This window comes from Oncorhynchus mykiss, chromosome 10 (assembly GCF_013265735.2).
Source record: "Oncorhynchus mykiss isolate Arlee chromosome 10, USDA_OmykA_1.1, whole genome shotgun sequence".
Classification (NCBI taxonomy): domain Eukaryota; kingdom Metazoa; phylum Chordata; class Actinopteri; order Salmoniformes; family Salmonidae; genus Oncorhynchus; species Oncorhynchus mykiss.
Genome location: NC_048574.1, coordinates 42,218,031 through 42,238,099, shown reverse-complemented (window position 1 = coordinate 42,238,099; position 20,069 = coordinate 42,218,031). Strand labels below are relative to the sequence as shown.

Below are 20,069 nucleotides of genomic sequence, written 5' to 3'. Positions count from 1 at the left end.
GTGTCTCTGTCTACAAGTAGAGAAGAAGAAAAAAACATATCTTACCTTCAGAGCCCAAGTAATGGTCCAATGGGAGAGCGTGAAAAAACAAGAAACAAATGAAAGAAAAGTGTGAAAAACATAACAGGTTTAAATGCTGTGTCCCATTTGCTTTTAATTTCACACGCTTACAAGAAGAATGACCCATTGCAGAATGGTGTTAAGCATTTTATGGACATCTCCACTTTCCGAACACTTAAAGCAGCTACATCATTACTGATGGTAATAAAGCTGCTATGAAGTAACAAAATGCATGTATTCATACTCTCGTTCATTCTCTCCATGGGCCTAAAAGCTGTAGGTTTGTGCCACTAGTGTCACTTTCTCTGTGCTCACTTAACACAGAGGCTGGTTTTGAGTGACAAATAGCCTTTCTTGGCTGGAACATTCTTCATTACGTACTTGAATGGTGCCATTATGACCCTGGGGTGACCTTCAAATAGCCATTTTCGCATCTGGGCGAAACGTTCAATTCTGGGTGACTCTGCTGGAGACCAGAGTAGATAAGCTTGCCCTCGGTTGTCAAAGACAATAGAAATGTACACAAATATCACCAGCAAGATTTTCCTGAAAAATAACTGGCATTCACAGTTAGATATTAAAGATGTATTCCACAGTTAGCTTACTTGATAAAGTTTCTTATGTTTTCACGGCAGAACAAATACTCAGGCAGATGTTTGACAATTACTCCTGCCTGATATGCATTCAACAACGGTTAAAACAATCTAAATTTGAAAGAATTCTGTCCATCTCCAGAATGAGTCTTGAACCTCTTCTAATACAAGGTAAGTGTGAAAACAGGTGAGATGGAATTCCAGGATGACTAACCCAGGTGTCGCTTCAGAGGTCAAATGAAGCAAACAGCCAAGGTCAAGGGGAATTAAATATGTTTCTATACTATTTTCAGTGAACTTTGACTTCCCCTACACCACCACCAGCCAACTGGCTGGGATGAAGGAGTTCTAGTACGGATCATCACACACAGTAAGCAAGGAGACCAAACAAATATAAACGTCTTCTCTCCCTCATCCCACCACTGCTCGACCCCAGAACGACACTTTTAATTTGAAAAATGTTACATTACCATAGTTGAATATTTTGATCCACTCTCAATAGCTTCACTGGTTTCATCTGGGCTCTTCCTTAGTGTTAAATCAGCAGGCAGGGTGCTGTCATTGTAAGATCTGACAAACTTGAAGTCACTGGTGCGTGAGCCCGTTGTCAGGTATGCGTCATAATTGTAAGAACTACGCAGAGTTCCAGCTCCATCCACCTCTGCATAGTTGGGAGGGAAATACGCGCTGGGAATGGCGACTGCTCCATCAAACAACATTCTAGGCTTTCTACTGCGGCAGAACCTCACGGCCAGGATGAGAATAATGAAAGTCAGGAAAAAGGTGGAGACCGAGACCAGTGCAATGATCAAATAGGAAGTTAATTTGGAACGATCTTCATAAGTCATGTCTTTCAGTTCTGGAACTTCAGCCAAGTTATCTGATATGAGCAAATATACATCACAGGTTGTAGAGAGAGAGGGCTGTCCGTTATCTTTCACTGATATAACAAGGTTCTGCTTCATATTGTCAGATTCAGAAATGTCCCGCTGGGCCCTGATCTCTCCACTGTGGAGACCAACAGTGAAAAGTCCCAGATCAGTCGATTTCACGATGTGATATGAAAGCCACGCGTTCTGTCCAGAGTCAGCATCCACTGCGATAACCTTGGAAACCAGTGACCCCGCCAGAGCAGCTTTGGGGACCATCTCAGTCATCAAGGAGTTCCCTGCTGGAGCAGGGTATAATATCTGGGGAGAGTTATCATTCTCATCTGTTATGAAGATACTCACTGTCACGTTACTGCTGAGTGGAGGAGAACCATTGTCTCTGGCTACAACGTGGACTTTGAAGTTCCTGAACTGTTCATAATCAAATGCTCTCACTGCGTGGATCACCCCCGTGTCTCCGTTAATGGATAGAAATGAGGACACCGGAACACCATTCATCTCACTGGGCAATAGAGAATAGACCACTGTGCCGTTCTGTCTCCAGTCTGGGTCTCTGGCAGTAACAGAACACATAGAGGAGCCAGGCGTGTTATTTTCAGTCACATAGGTGCTATAGGATTGTTCTACAAACACTGGTGGGTTGTCATTCACGTCTGACACAGATAAATTAATCGTTTTTGAGGAGGATAAAGGTGGAGACCCCTCGTCAGTGGCAGTGATAGTTATGTTATAATCTGATATTATCTCTCGGTCTAGTTCACTAGTTGTTACCAGAGAATAGTAGTTTTTGATTGAGGGGTTTAGTTTGAAAGGAACATTTTGTTGAATGGAGACGTGGACCTGTTTATTTCCCTCCGAGTCTTTATCCTGTACATTGATGATGCCCACCTCTGTGCCAGTTAACACGTTCTCAGGGATGGGATTTTTTAAAGATTTTAGGAATATCACAGGTACATTGTCATTTACATCTGTGATTTCGACAATTACTTTTGTGTTGGAAACCAACCCCGATCCGTCTTGCGCCTGGATACGCATTTCATAATATGTTTCTGCTTCAAAATCTATTGGTCCAATGACTTTAATTTTTCCAGTCTTCTTTTCAACGGAAAATAGCCTCGCTGCTTTATCAGATATTCGACTGAAATCGTAGCTCACTTCCCCATTGTGTCCCTCGTCAGGATCCGTGGCACTAACTGTAGCTACTACGGTATCCAAAGGAGAATTTTCTGGTAGACTGACCTTATAGGCGTCCTGACTAAACACTGGAATATTATCATTAGCATCCAACACAGTAACGTGTATAACTACAGTACCAGATCTCTGCGGAGTCCCACCATCAACCGCAGTAAGTAACAATGTCACCTCTTGCTGTTGTTCTCGATCTAATTCCTTCTCCAAAACTAACTCGCCATATTTCCCACCGTCTCTATTTGTATGAACAGCCAAAACAAAATGGTCATTCCTCTCCAGCGTATAGCTTTGAACTGCATTTAATCCAATGTCTGCGTCATGGGCTTCGTTTAAGGGAAAGCGTTGCCCTTTCACAGCCGACTCTACTATCTCTAATTGTATGCGTTCACTTGGAAATCGAGGTGAATTATCATTTATATCCTGGATTTGAACAATAACACGGTGCAACTCTAAAGGATTTTCAAGCACCAGCTCGTATTTCAAAGCGCATGAACCCCTTGGGCCGCACAGCTCTTCTCTGTCTATTGTTTCAGCGACAATCAAATCCGCCGAGTTAGCGTTGATATCACAGTAGCGTCGACTGCTGCCGTCCAAGTCTAACCTAGCGTCACGAGCCGACATTCTCTTAGCATCCAGCCCCAGATCCTTGGCTATATTTCCGATCAAAGATCCACGTTTCAGCTCCTCCGGAATAGAGTAGTTTATATCTCCATAACTAGGGTGCAGTTTGGACAGAGAAAGCAGTGTCACACAGAGTATTGAGAGCGAGAAACCGTTGTGTCCCATCTTCGACATATGCCTGGAAGACAGAGATAATTCACAGAATAGACCAGTTGTTCGTGATGGATAATTATTCAAACGGTTGGCTAAACGAAGAGAAAATAAGCATGGCATACATCCAGATTCTCCTACGATGTTATGTGACGCAGTTGGGTGTTTTCTTGCTTTTGAATATTACAGTTGTGGGAGGAGAGGTACATATATTAGTTCAAGGTTGGTATATAGCGACACACTGAGTATTTCATTCAACACTGCATTTACTGACAACAACTGCAAAAAACGTCCCAAAAAAGGTGTGGAGTTGGGGCGCAGGGAGCTTAGAAACCCATTTCTCAATGTTTGACAATTGAAGAAACAATCGATAGCCTACACTTCATAAGCTTTATATTATAGTGAACGATCAAAGTGAGAGGTAGCCTGCTATCATTAGATCCGCTATAGGACTATAGAAGATTTTTAGAGAAGTTGGTAAATATCACGAAAAATTCCAAAAACAGCAGCAGGGTGCTGAAGCAAACAAACGTGATACTAAATCAAATCTATATTCACTGTATGGTCTTAAGTGAATCCTTATTTTATAAACGTCTGTATGCTCTGGTTTTAAAACTGAATAAGATTCGTTTTTTTTTTTTTTAAGAAAAACTACATTACACCTTGAATGATATGCAAAATAAATACACATCTAATGAAATAATGATTTCAAACGGTAAAAATCCATGATGATGTGCCTTAGAAAAACACAAGACCAGAAAAAAAGTTTAACTACAGATAGCTTTAGTCATTCCATTGCAGAAGCCTGCAGAATGGTGATCGCTATCCACAATAGTGGTGCTGAAACCCAAAGACCTCGAAAGGGCGAACGGCTGCCATACGATCTCTTAAATGTTGTGTAGACACCACAGAAAAGAATGAAAGAAAGCCACTGTTGGCAAATATTTAGAGCCTTTGGCTACCCATTCAAGTTTCACTATGTTCAGAAATGATTTAGGAGTGCGACACTGATTTGTCATGGACATAGTTCTTATTAGAGCGAGGAGCAAAACTAACGATGGCACAAAGTAAACAAACTAAAACAATTGACATGTATCGAATTAAATAGGCTACGCCGAGCACACCGAACTCACATTTAAATATGACAACTCGATAAATGATATCAGCACACTGTTATCTTACCTCATCACAATTTTCTGCATTGTTCAGAGTAATTATACTTTCGCCAAAAGGCTCAACTGGTTTCTTCAGTGTAACATCAGCAGGCAGTGTGCTGTCATTGTAAGATCTGACAAACTTGAAATCACTAGTGCGTGAGTCCGTTGTCAGGTATGCGTCATAATTGTAAGAACTGCGCAGAGTTCCAGCTGCATCCATCTCTGCATAGTTGGGAGGGAGATACGCGCTGGGAATGGCGACTGCTCCATCAAACAACATTCTGGGCTTTCTACTGCGGCAGAACCTCACGGCCAGGATGAGAATAATGAAAGTCAGGAAAAAGGTGGAAACAGAGACCAGACCAATGATCAAATAGGAAGTCAATTTGGAACTATCCTCATAAGTCATGTCTTTCAGTTCTGGAACTTCAGCCAAGTTATCTGATATGAGTAAATATACATCACAGGTTGTAGAGAGAGAGGGCTGTCCATTATCGTTCACTGATATAACAAGGTTCTGCTTCATTCTGTCAGATTCAGAAATGTCCCGATGTGCCCGGATCTCTCCACTGTGGAGAGCAATAGTGAAAAGTCCCGGATCAGTCGATTTCACGATGTGATATGAAAGCCACGCGTTTTGTCCAGAGTCAGCATCCACAGCTATCACCTTGGAAACCAGGGACCCCGCCAGAGCAGCTTTGGGGACCATCTCAGTCATCAAGGAGTTCCCTGCTGGAGCAGGGTATAATATCTGGGGAGAGTTATCATTCTCATCTGTTATGAAGACACTCACAGTCACGTTACTGCTGAGTGGAGGAGAACCATTGTCTCTGGCTACAACGTGGACTTTGAAGCTCCTAAACTGCTCATAATCAAATGCTCTCACTGCGTGGATCACTCCCGTGTCTCCGTTGATGGATAAAAATGAGGACACCGGAACACCATTAATCTCACTGGGCAATAGAGAATAGACCACTGTACCGTTCTGTCTCCAGTCTGGGTCTCTGGCAGTAAGAGAACACATAGAGGAGCCCGGATTGTTATTTTCAGTCACATAGGCGCTGTAAGATTGTTCTTCAAACATAGGAGGATTGTCATTCACGTCTGACACAGATACATGAATCGTCGTTGAGGAGGATAAAGGTGGAGACCCCTCGTCAGTGGCGGTGATAGTTATGTTATAATCTGATATTATCTCACGGTCTAGTTCACTAGTTGTTACCAAAGAATAGTAGTTTTTGATTGAGGGGTTTAGTTTGAAAGGAACATTTTGTTGAATGGAGCAGCGGACCTGTCTATTTCCCTCTGAATCTTTATCCTGTACATTAATAATCCCCACCTCTGTTCCAGCTAACACGTTCTCAGGGATGGGATTGCTAAGTGATTTGATCAATATTAATGGTGCATTGTCATTTATATCGGTTATATCAATGATTACTTTTGTGTTAGAAGCTAAACCTGACCCATCTTTGGCTTGGACGCGCATTTCATAATCTTTCCTCTCCTCAAAGTCCACAGGTCCAACGACTCTGATTACACCAGTCCCTTTGTCTATAGAAAAAATTGATGATGCTTTATCAGATATACTTCTGAAGTCATACGTCACTTCCCCATTTGCACCCTTATCTGCATCAGTGGCGCTGACAGTTACCACTACAGAATGTAAAGGGGGATTTTCTGTCAGACTGACTCTATAAACGTCCTGGCTAAATACTGGGATATTATCGTTAGCATCCAACACAGTGACGTGTATAACTACAGTACCAGATCTCTGCGGAGTCCCACCATCAACAGCAGTAAGTAACAACGTCACCTCCTCTTGCTTTTCTCGATCCAGCTCTTTTTCTAACACTAACTCACTGTATTTCCCACCATCTCTATTTGTATGAACGGCCAAAACAAAATAGTCATTCCTCTCGAGTATATAGCTTTGCACTGCGTTTAATCCTATGTCTGCATCATGCGCTTCGTCTAAGGGAAAACGTCGACCTTTATCAGCCGATTCTGTAATTTCTAGATTCATGCGCTCATTAGGAAATCTAGGAGAGTTGTCGTTTACGTCTTGAATTTGCACAGTGATACGATGAAGCTCGAGAGGGTTTTCAACCACAAGTTCATATTTTAGTGCACACGTAAGCTTCGAACCACACAGCTCCTCTCTATCTATTCTATCCGTCACAATAAGGTTGCCCGCAGCGAGTTCAATGTCACAATATCGTTTACTGTTATCATCCATATCCAACCGAGCTTTGCGATCAGATAATCTCTTCGCATCCAGTCCGAGATCCTTGGCTATATTTCCAATGATAAATCCACGCTTAGCTTCCTCGGGTGAAGAATAGCTCATGTCTCCATGCGTGGTGTGAGGGAGAACAAGAAAGAAAACCGAGCAGAGTTTGACGGCAGAGAGCAAAAATATTTTGACCACCATCATCAACGTTGGAACGTTTGATACTCCTATCCTTAAGATGGTGATTTACCAAATTCGTTATGCCACAAAATATGTATCCAAGGTTACAATCCAAATTCTGTCCAAGCAACGATATATGTTGATACCAGTCAATGCGACGTTTTTCCCCACTGCAGAAACAAGTCTCCTCCCTGTATATGGTAATCTGCTGGGTGGGGACACAATCATGCATTCACCCAGAGAAGGTGAACAGCGACACATTGAGTATTTTCACAAAAACTGCAGTAACACTACAAAGTTACTGAATATACAGTACATTGAGCAAGATTCATTCAATATCTTATTGTAAAATGTGCTATAGTTAAATATTGCCATACATGCATGCCAACAGTGCAGTTTATAGATAGAACAAGTCACCAGTGTTGAATCAGTCGATTTATTTTTTCCCGTTGTCTTATTTAACCCCCAGACAATATCTATCTATAATTCAGAAGCAACTGAGGAAAACAAATTAAAATGTCACGGTAGTTTAGGATGTAAGAATAGGTTATATGATTTAGGCCTATATTTTAAAACTTCTCAAATCACATTATTGAAAAACAGTTATTTATTATCAAGGCTTTGGTAATTTATATTTAAAAAATCACCCACAACAATGAACATCCTGGAGACTCCATTGCCAGATTCTCAATGTCTGGTCGCTGTCCAGTGCTGAAACAGGGCCGACGCAATAGCCCATTTACTTTATCTCTCATACCAAACGAATGGGTGGGAGAATAAAATGTGCTGCTGCAAATTGCTATCCAACAAACGGCGAACCTGTTGTCTTATGGCAGCAGCCTTAGACCAAGCCAGTCTTTTTACAGAGACAGAACACTTCAAAGAGTTAAAAGGTAAACCTGTGTCCTGCGTTTAAATGACAAACGAAGAAGCACTTCAAAGGTGTAATTGTAAGCATGTGTCCTATTACAACTTAATCAAAGAAGTCCGCAGGTATGGCACCCTGCCCGGGAATCAGATACGTGAGTAAAATTGTTTGAAATTGATTAAACCCTGACCAAAATCCGTATGTTTTGGAAAGCACATTATAACAGTGGAAACTCCTAAATTCAGTCCATTTAAAAACGTTGCCGTGTCTGATGAGCCAGCACAGCGACCAAATTGAAATATCTGACAAACTTGTGGTCACGATCATTCCCATATTATTACTTACACTCTTGCTCTTTTGTACCCCAGTATCTCTACTTGCACATCATCATCTGCACATCTATCACTCCAGTGTTAATGCTAAATTGTAATTATTTCGCCTCCATGGCCTATTTATTGCCATACCTCACTACTCTTCTACATTTGCACACACCGTACATTGATTTGTCTATTGTGTTGTTGACTGTACGTTTACTCCATGTGTAACTCTGTGTTGTTGTTTTTGTCACACTGCTTTGCTTTATCTTGGCCAGGTCCCAGTTGTAAATGAGAACTTGTTCTCAACTGGCCTACCTGGTTAAATAAAGGTGAAATATATATATATTTAAATATATATATATATATATATATATAGTTGTTTCATAAAATAAATGGTAAATCAATACCCAAATAAGGTTTATAATCTCACCTCAGTATTCCCCACGTTGTTTAGATTGACTATACTTTCTCCCAAACCCTCGATTTGACTCCTCTTAAGTGTAAGATCAGCAGGCAGGGTGCTGTCATTGTAAGATCTCACAAACTTGAAGTCGCTGGTGCGTGAGCCCGTTGTCAGGTATGCGTCATAATTGTAAGAACTGCGCAGAGTTCCAGCTCCATCCACCTCTGCATAGTTGGGAGGGAAATACGCGCTGGGAATGGCGACTGCTCCATCAAACAACATTCTAGGCTTTCTACTGCGGCAGAACTTCACGGCCAGGATGAGAATAATGAAAGTCAGGAAAAAGGTGGAGACAGAGACCAGACCAATGATCAAATAGGAAGTTAGTTTGGAACTATTCTCATAAGTCATGTCTTTCAGTTCTGGAACTTCAGCCAAGTTATCTGATATGAGTAAATATACATCACAGGTTGTAGAGAGAGAGGGCTGTCCGTTATCTTTCACTGATATAACAAGGTTCTGCTTCATACTGTCAGATTCAGAAATGTCCCGCTGTGCCCTGATCTCTCCACTGTGGAGAGCAATAGTGAAAAGTCCCGGATCAGTCGATTTCACGATGTGATATGAAAGCCACGCGTTTTGTCCAGAGTCAGCATCCACAGCTATCACCTTGGAAACCAGGGACCCCGCCAGAGCAGCTTTGGGGACCATCTCAGTCATCAAGGAGTTCCCTGCTGGAGCAGGGTATAATATCTGGGGAGAGTTATCATTCTCATCTGTTATGAAGACACTCACTGTCACGTTACTGCTGAGTGGAGGAGAACCATTGTCTCTGGCTACAACGTGGACTTTGAAGCTCCTAAACTGCTCATAATCAAATGATTTTACAGCATGGATCACCCCCGTCTCTCCGTTAATGGATAGAAATGAGGACACCGGAACACCGTTCACATCACTAGGCAATAGAGAATACACCACTGTGCCGTTCTGTCTCCAGTCGGGGTCTCTGGCAGTAAGAGAACACATAGAGGAGCCCGGCTTGTTATTTTCAGTCACATAGGAACTGTAGGATTGTTCTTCAAACGCAGGAGGATTGTCATTCACGTCTGACACAGATACATGAATCTTCGTTGAGGAGGATAAAGGTGGAGACCCCTCGTCAGTGGCAGTGATAGTTATGTTATAATCTGATATTTTCTCTCGGTCTAATTCACTAGTTGTTACCAAAGAATAATAGTTTTTGATTGAGGGGTTTAATTTGAAAGGAACATTTTGTTGAATGGAGCAGCGGACTTGTCTATTTCCCTCTGAATCTTTATCCTGTACATTGATGATGCCCACCTCTGTTCCAGGTAACACGTTCTCGGGGATGAGATTGCTCAGTGATTTAATGAATATCGCTGGTGCATTATCATTTATATCGGTTATATCTATGATTACTTTTGTGTTAGAAGCTAAACCTGACCCATCTTTGGCTTGGACGCGCATTTCATAATCTGTCCTCTCCTCAAAGTCCACAGGTCCGACGACTCTGATTACACCAGTCCCTTTGTCTATAGAAAACACCGTCGATGCTTTTGCAGATATACTACTGAAGTCATACGTCACTTCCCCATTTGCACCCTTATCTGCGTCGGTGGCGCTGACAGTTACCACTACATAATCTACAGGGGAATTTTCTGTCAAACTGACTCTATAAACGTCCTGGCTAAACAATGGTTTATTATCGTTAGCATCCAACACAGTGACGTGTATAACTACAGTACCAGATCTCTGCGGAGTCCCGCCATCAACAGCAGTAAGTAACAACGTCACCTCCTCTTGCTTTTCTCGATCTAGCTCTTTTTCTAACACTAACTCACTGTATTTCCCACCATCACTATTTGCATGAACGGCCAAAACAAAATGTTCATTCCTGTCGAGCGTATAGCTTTGCACGGTGTTTAATCCTATGTCCGAATCATGAGCTTCGTCTAAGGGAAAACGCTCCCCTTTGTCAGCCGATTCCCTTATTTCTAGATTCATGCGTTCATTGGGGAAACGAGGTGAATTGTCATTTACGTCTTGAATTTGCACAGTAATACGATGCAGCTCCAGAGGGTTTTCAAGCACAAGCTCATATTTTAATGCACACGTAAGCTTCGAACCACACAGCTCCTCTCTATCTATTCTTTCCGTCACAATAAGGTTGCCAGCCGCGAGGTTGATGTCACAATAACGTTGACTGATGCCATCCATATCCAACCGAGCTTTGCGATCAGAGAATCTCTTCGCATCCAGCCCGAGATCTTTGGCTATATTTCCAATGACAAATCCACGCTTCGCTTCCTCGGGAGCAGAGTAGCCCATGTCTCCATACGTGTTACGAGGGAGAACAAGAAAGAAAACCGAGGAGAGAACGAAGGCAGAGACCGATAATCTTGTATCCATCATCATCAACGTGGGAGCGGTCCTTTCCTTAAGATGTTGATTTACAGAATTCGTTATCCATTAAAAAAAATGTAGTCCAAGTTCCAATATTCTCTCCAAGCAAGGATATGTTGAAACTAGTCAATGCTTTGTTTTTTCCACACTGCCGAAACAAGTCTCCTCCCTGTATATGTTAATCTACTGGGTGGGGACACAAGTGTGCATTCACCCAGAGAAGGTGAACAGCGACACATTGAGTATTTTCACAAAAACTGCAGTAACACCACAAAGTTACTGAATATAAATTGAACAAGATATTTCCAATATCTTACTGTAAAAATATGCTACTTAAATGTTGCCAAACTGGCCATGCCTGCAAGTCAGCCAGAACAAATCACCAGATGTCCATCAGACAACACCATTTTGGTTTGAGCCTTAACTCTCCGTGGTTGGCGCAAAAGATACGTGCGCTATAGCGTCGGTAATGTTTCAGAACTGAACAGCGACCATACTTTAAGGATTTGGCAATAGAGTATCCGAGATGAGGGTAACCTTTTCTGTCATTGAATAATATGCAATGTATATATTATATTTTGGGTGCATTTTAAAATATAAATTACCAAATGCTTGATAATTGACAACTGCTTTTCGTTAATGCGATTTTAGAAATGTTAAAATATAGGCCTAACTAACATAACATCATGTTATCCTAAACAACATTGACATTTCATTTAATTTTCCTCACTTGCTTCTGAATGATAGATTGTGCCTAAGTGGTTAATAATTTAGTGCTGCAAATTGCTATCCAATAAACGTCAGAAATATGTTCACGTAATATAGCAGCAAGCTATTTGACCTAGCATAGGCTTATGTAATTACAGACGGAGCACTTCAAATAGTTGACACAGTAGTCTATTCTGCGTTTAAAATAAATAAAAAACGGAGCACTTCAATCTTTTAAACGTGTATCCTGCATTAGAAAGACAGCAAATATGTCTGTAAATATGACACCATGCTCTGGCATAAAACACTTGAGTAAATTGATCGTTTAATCCCTCGCAAAAAAAACTAGAAGGGATGTAGCCTGTTGATTCTCACACATTACCAGTGGCGCCTTCTGAATTCAGTGAATTTAAAAACGTCGCAACGTCTGATAAGCCAACAACACAGTGATCACATTCAAACATGACAGACTTCTGTTAATCTCAATACATGTGTTAACATAAAAGTTCAATCAATACTAAAAATAGGATTCTAATCTCACCTCAGTATTCCCCACGACGTCAGGAGTGAATACACTTTCTCCCAAAACCTCAATTTGACTCTTCCTCAATGTCTCATCAGCAGGCAGCGTGCTGTCATTGTAAGATCTGACAAACTTGAAGTCACTGGTGCGTGAGCCCGTTGTCAGGTATGCGTCATAATTGTAAGAACTGCGCAGAGTTCCAGCCCCATCCACCTCTGCATAGTTGGGAGGGAAATACGCGCTGGGAATGGCGACTGCTCCATCAAACAACATTCTAGGCTTTCTACTGCGGCAGAACCTCACCGCCAGAATGAGAATAATGAAAGTCAGGAAAAAGGTGGAGACAGAGACCAGACCAATGATCAAATAGGAAGTTAGTTTGGAACTATCCTCATAAGTCATGTCTTTCAGTTCTGGAACTTCAGCCAAGTTATCTGATATGAGTAAATATACATTACAGGTTGTAGAGAGAGAGGGCTGTCCGTTATCTTTCACTGATATAACAAGGTTCTGCTTCATACTGTCAGATTCAGCAATGTCCCGCTGTGCCCTGATCTCTCCGCTGTGGAGACCAATAGTGAAAAGTCCAGGATCAGTTGATTTGATCATCTGATATGAAAGCCATGCGTTTTGTCCAGAGTCAGTATCCACAGCTATCACCTTGGAAACCAGGGACCCCGCCAGAGCAGCTTTGGGGACCATCTCAGTCATCAAGGAGTTCCCTGCTGGTGCAGGGTATAATATCTGGGGAGAGTTATCATTCTCATCTGTTATGAAGACATTCACTGTCACGTTACTGCTGAGTGGAGGAGAACCATTGTCTCTGGCTACAACGTGGACTTTGAAGTTCCTGAACTGCTCATAATCAAATGCTCTCACAGCATGGATCACCCCCGTGTCTCCATTAATTGATACAAATGAGGACACCGGAACACCATTGACACCACTAGGCAATAGAGAATAGACCACAGTGCCGTTCTGTCTCCAGTCTGGGTCTCTGGCAGTAACAGAACACATAGAGGAGCCAGGCTTGTTATTTTCAGTCATGTATGCGCTGTAGGATTGTTCTTCAAACACAGGTGGGTTGTCATTCACATCTGACACAGACACATTAAAAGTCTTTGAAGAGGATAAAGGTGGAGACCCCTCGTCAGTGGCAGTGATAGTAATGTTATATTCTGATATTATCTCACGGTCTAGTTCTGCTGTTGTGACCAGAGAATAATAGTTTTTAATAGAAGGGTTTAGTTTGAAAGGAACATTTTGTTGAATGGAGCAGCGGACTTGTTTATTTCCCTCCCAGTCTTTATCCTGTACATTAATGATGCCCACCTCTGTACCAGGTAACACGTCCTCTGGGATGGGATTGCTTAGAGATTTGATCAATATTATTGGTGCATTATCATTCACATCTGTGATTTCTATAATAACCTTACAATTTGAGGCTGACCCTAAACCATCTTTTGCCTGCACGCTCATTTCATAATATGTTTCCTCTTCGAAATCAATAGGGCCGATCACTTTTATTTCTCCGCTTGTCTTGTTAATCAAAAACAGCTTCCCTGCTTTGTTACTTATACGACCGAGTTCATAGGTCACATCGCCATTAGGTCCCTCGTCTGCATCAATAGCAGTCACTGTACTTACTACGGTACCTAATGGAGAATTCTCAGGTAGGCTGACCTTATAGACGTTCTGAGTAAACACTGGAATATTGTCGTTAGCATCCAACACAGTGACGTGTATAACTACAGTACCAGATCTCTGTGGAGTCCCACCATCAACCGCAGTAAGTAACAATGTCACCTCCTGCTGTTGTTCTCGATCTAATTCCTTCTCTACAACTAACTCACCGTATTTCCCACCATCTGGGTTTGTATGAACACCTAAAACAAAATAGTCGTTTTTTTCGAGTGAATATTTTTGAACTGCATTATGTCCTATATCCGCGTCATGAGCTTCGCTGAGAAGGAAACGTGTTCCTCTCACCGCAGACTCACGGATTTCTAAATTCATTTGTGTGTTAGAAAATGTTGGGGAGTTATCATTTATATCTTGGACTTGCACATTAATACGATGTAATTCCAGAGGTTTTTCCAGCACAAGCTCGTATTTTAAAGAACAAGAAACCTTCGGTCCACACAGCTCCTCCCTGTCTATTGTTTCAGCCACAATTAAATCTCCGGTATTCACATTAATGTCACAGTAACCTTGACGACTACCATCCATATCCAAACGAGCCTTGCGAGATGAAAATCTTCTCGCATCCAGACCGAGGTCCTTGGCTATATTCCCGATCACAGATCCGCGTTTCATCTCCTCTGGAATAGAATAGCTCATATCTCCATGGCTCTGTCGCACCATGAAGACGAGGAAAACCAAACGGAACGTCGAAACAGACAATGATAATCCGATGTACTCCATCTTCTCAAATTACACAAGTAGTCCAACTAAAAATCGTGGTAAAGATATTGTTCAGCCCTCAAAATGAAACATTTGCTCCGTTAAGGTGTGGAATAGCCGACGATACACAATAAGCCTCTGTCTAATCGAGACGATGGTTTGTCACACTGACCAAAGTAGGCCTCTATCTCCTCCTTTTCTATGCGTGGACTGGGGGAGAGATGTGCCTATCGGCCAATATATAGTGAACAGCGACACTTAGAGTATGTCAATGAAAACTACAATCAATTGCATTCAAATTAACCTCTTAAATCCATAAGCCACCAAGACATTCAGGGTAGCCTTTTGCCATATAAAGTGTGAATGTGAATGCGCAGAAGTAGCATGCAATCCGGTAAATGTTATTTTTCAGTTTCAAACAGAGCATCCAAAATAAATATAGGTTCATTTAAGTATTGGCGGAAACCTGTTTCAAAGTCGTATAGGTGGAGAAGAGCTCTTGCAGCGTTGCCTGTTTCACTGAGAAACAGGCATCTCAGTTGCGCTGTCTATCGATGTGGTGCTGAAACAGTGCTAGCGTAGCTTCATCAGAATTGGAAGGCGATGTGATTTGTATTTTCAGCGTTTGAGTATATTCATTTAAGCCCTGCAGGCTACAGTAGAATGAACAGTGAAGTGGAATATATTAAAATAATTGACCAACTTAAATTTAGCAGAAGCAGAAAAACTCGGGTACAGCTATAGAGATGTAGGATCTTAATTTGATCACCAATGCAGGGATGTAAAACGTGTAGTGTATTTGAGGCTTAAAAGGGCGTTTGAAGTTTGTAATTTCCACTTTAACATTTCAGACTTGATTTTCACCTACAAAAATGTCCATTAGTTATAACCCACATAATAATGAATATTTCCCATTGCTGCATCAAACATATTAAGATTCTATATCTGTAGGATAATATGCCACTTTCATAATATTCAGTATTATAAATTGATAATATGTCAGTGGAAGTGGTATCAAAATGCGTGAGCAAATTATAAATACATTAAAAACAATACAAGAACTGTAGCTGCATACCCTTCAGATGACTTCATGTTGCGCCTTACTCTCTCACACTAGAAGAGCATACTAATGCTGTTTAGCTAACTTTAATATACAACTTGCAATTATAACATAGCGTCGGGCCTTTCACGTTAGGAAGTTTGCTATTGCCAAGAAGCAAATAAGTATTATTTCGTTTCAAAGCCACGTAGGACAAACCATCCTCATAAAATGCTAAATAAAGGCATGGGTTACCTCAGAGTCTCCTGCAGGGTTGAGCGTGATGATACTCCCTTCTAATACATTATCTGGGCTCCTCTTCAGTGTAACATCAGCAGGCAGGGTGCTGTCATTGTAAGATCTGACAAACTTGAAGTCACTGGTGCGTGAGCCCGTTGTCAGGTATGCGTCATAATTGTAAGAACTGCGCAGAGTTCCAGCTCCGTCCACCTCTGCATAGTTGGGAGGGAAATACGCGCTGGGAATGGCGACTGCTCCATCAAACAACATTCTGGGCTTTCTGCTGCGGCAGAACTTCACGGCCAGGATGAGAATAATGAATGTCAGGAAAAAGGTGGAGACAGAGACTAAACCAATGATCAAATATGAAGTTAGTTTGGAACTATTCTCATAAGTCATGTCTTTCAGTTCTGGAACCTCAGCCAAGTTATCTGATATGAGTAAATATACATTACATGTTGTAGAGAGAGAGGGCTGTCCGTTATCTTTCACTGATATAACAAGGTTCTGCTTCATACTGTCAGATTCAGAAATGTCCCGATGTGCCCGGATCTCTCCACCGTGGAGACCAATAGTGAAAAGTCCAGGATCAGTCGATTTCACGATGTGATATGAAAGCCACGCGTTCTGTCCAGAGTCAGCATCCACAGCTATCACCTTGGAAACCAGAGACCCCGCAAGAGCAGCTTTGGGGACCATCTCAGTCATCAAGGCGTTCCCTGCTGGAGCAGGGTATAATATCTGGGGAGAGTTATCATTCTCATCTGTTATGAAGACACTCACTGTCACGTTACTGCTGAGTGGAGGAGAACCATTGTCTCTGGCTACAACGTGGACTTTGAAGCTCCTAAACTGCTCATAATCAAATGCTCTCACAGCATGGATCGCCCCCGTGTCTCCGTTAATTGATAAAAATGAAGACACCTCAAAACCATTAATCTCACTGGGCAATAGAGAATAGACCACCGTGCCGTTCTGTCTCCAGTCTGGGTCTCTGGCAGTAACAGAACACATAGAGGAGCCAGGCGTGTTATTTTCAGTCACATAGGCGTTGTAGGATTGTTCTTCAAACATAGGTGGGTTGTCATTCACGTCTGACACAGATAAATGAATTGTCTTTGAGGAGGATAAAGGCGGAGTCCCCTGGTCAGTGGCAGTGATAGTTATGTTATAATCTGATATCATCTCTCGATCTAGTTCAACTGTTGTGACCAGAGAATAATAGTTTTTAATAGAAGGGTTCAGTTTGAACGGAACATTTTGTTGAATGGAGACGTGGACCTGTCTATTTCCCTCTGAGTCTTTATCCTGTACGTTAATGATCCCCACCTCTGTGCCAGGTAACACGTTCTCAGGGATGGGATTGGCCAAATATTTAAGAGATATTACCGGGGCATTGTCATTTACATCTGTAATCTCGATGACAACGTTGGCAAAGGACGTCAACCCCAAGCTATCCTGGGCCTGTATGCTAATTTCATAAACGGACTCCTTTTCGAAGTCCATCTGTCCAGATAAACTAATGTCACCCGTTTTAGTGTCAAGAGAAAATAATTCATTCAATTCAACTGAAATGGGACCAAATATATACACCACTTCACCATTTTGTCCCTCGTCAACGTCTGTGGCGCTCACGGTCACTACAACAGTACCTAGGGGTGCATTTTCAGGTATTCTGACCTTATAGACGTTCTGGCTAAATGCTGGGACATTATCATTAGCATCCAGCACAGTGACGTGTATAACTACAGTACCAGATCTCTGCGGAGTCCCACCATCAACAGCAGTAAGTAATAAAGTCACCTCCTGCTGTTGTTCTCGATCTAACTCTTTTTCTAACGTTAACTCCCCATACTTTCCCCCACCAGGTATTGTATTAACGGCCAGACTAAAATGGTCGTTCCTTTGTAGTGTGTAGCTTTGAACAGCGTTCAGTCCTATATCTGCATCATGAGCCTGATGGACCGCAAATCGAGCGCCTTTATCAGCCGATTCTCTGATCTCAAACGTAATGCGATCGTTCGCGAATTGTGGTGAATTGTCATTAATATCTTGTATCTGAAGAACGACGCGGTGTAGTTCTAAAGGATTCTCGAGCACCATTTCATATTTCAATACACACGAAACCCTTCTGCCACAGAGCTGCTCCCTGTCCATTCTCTCAGCAACAATCAGGTCGCCAGTGCTCAGGTTAATGTCACAATACAGTGTGTTGCTACCATCCATTTCGAGGCGAGCTTTACGAACGTACAGTCCTTTTGGATCCAGGCCGAGATCCTTGGCTATATTCCCGATCATAGATCCGCGTTTCATCTCCTCCGGAAAAGAATAGGTCACGTCTCCATAGCTGGTGCGCAGCAGGAAAAGAAACAAAGCCAGGCCGAGCAATGAGGCAGAGAACGAGAATCCCTTGCATTCCATTTTCAGACACCAACGTTTATTCCAATTGTATGGTGATCAAACAATATATTTTCAGTTGGAAAAAATGAAAAAAGCGACTGGGTCAATACGTGTTATGTTCTACCAAGTGATGGGTTCTTTCGCTAGCCTACACTGTATTCAAATGAGTCTCCCCCTTTCCTTACAGCCTACAGCAGGATATTGGTTGGGGAGATATGGCTTTAGCTGGTGAATAGCGACACATGGAGTACTTTTCCATAATTGCAATCCCAAGTAGGTCTATAAAAAACAGAGAATAACACTATACTGAGTGTTTCCAAATGATAATATTTGTTATTTTAGTAAAACAAAAGATGCAAGCACACACTGGAAGTCTCTAGGAAATAAGCCCATATGCCCCTACTTACATCAGCCGCCGACAATTGGTTCTCAAATAACGAAAGTTAAATTCACCATAACAACTCATCCAATGTCAAAACACTTGATTCACTTCTCACGTAAAATGCACACACAAATAAGAACTACTTTATCTGAAATAACAAATAGTCCACTATCACATAATTCACAACTCAACTTTCTATCACACATATAAATGCTAATGCAGTGAGCACCGTCCACATCAAGGTGATGAAACGTGTTCTCTCGAAACTTAAGTAGGCCTAGCAAACTGAAGTAGGCGAGTAGATCACAGAAAGAAGGCTACAGTCTAGCCATGCTACGCAATAAGTAGGCTACACAATATTGATGAATGTTAGGTAGACATTATTTAAGTGAAAGGATTTCCCAGCATGCTTAAAAACCATGCCAAGGAAGTGGTAAACACATATGGAGAAAAAAGGAATGTACTTATTTAGTACTGTAACAAATTAAGTGTTGAATATACTTTTTAAAAATGAGGTCAACAAGATTACACTTAATTTAATATTACTAGTAGATGTAACTTCCTATGTTTTTAAGTAGATGTTTTAAATAAATTGTTTGGATTTACACAAACAAATTAAGTCCAGGGAATTAATAATAGCCATAAAAATGTGTTGTATTTCCTGATAATATGATTGATCTCACACAAATATTTAGTAAAACACAACAGACAGAATTAGTGTTTCAAAAAAATGTAATGTTTAACATTGTTTAATGTATTTGATCATTTGCCATTTTAAACCACTTTGACAGGCATTGTTGATCTCAATGCTCAATTGACAAGCAGTAGCTGGAGGTAGAGATGCAAGTATTCTTTGATGATTCATTTTCTTCTGTCATAAAAAAATGTTGAATTACCGGCAAGTTGTTGCAAGAACTTAAATTATTCAATTAAGATAAATATTATTCTTATTAAAATGTACTCACATGTATTAAAATTAGATCACTAAATGTTCTATCTCTTTGGTAATCCTAATAAAATATACATTATTTTAAAATGTACAAATCACTAAAATTACTTGAACTCTTTTTTTAAATTAAGTATATGTTTTTTTTTTTGTAGATTTCAATTCACCCCAGAATATTTTTTTTATAGTGTACCGATCTCAAAATCCAAAACAGAGAAGATCTACTGTAAATATAACTCCACAACATCTGAGTCTTCCACTTCACCATGTCACCAGCTGTTTTTATTTTTATTTAACTAGGCAAGTCAGTTATGAACAAATTCTTATTTACAATGGCGGCCTAC

General features: G+C 41.2%; 1 protein-coding gene across 31 annotated transcripts in view; it reads right to left on the bottom strand.

Annotated features, from left to right (window-relative positions):
• Nucleotides 1-20,069, bottom strand: part of LOC110533900 (protocadherin gamma-C5) — a 140,403-nt gene that overhangs the window by 67,917 nt on the left and 52,417 nt on the right. For 2 of the 31 annotated variants that reach the window (XM_036990313.1, XM_036990331.1), the window contains exon 1: nucleotides 16,013-18,581. The exons of 16 other annotated variants lie outside the window; for them this stretch is intronic. In XM_036990313.1, coding sequence (XP_036846208.1) covers nucleotides 16,013-18,418 — 2,406 coding nt within the window. In that variant the 5' untranslated portion in view covers nucleotides 18,419-18,581. Of the gene's footprint in view, nucleotides 1-1,123; nucleotides 4,646-4,687; nucleotides 8,366-8,687; nucleotides 11,247-12,333; nucleotides 14,924-16,012; nucleotides 18,582-20,069 lie in introns of those variants that run through there. 13 more of the 31 variants (XM_036990345.1, XM_036990311.1, XM_036990330.1 and 10 more) reach the window with 13 other exon arrangements.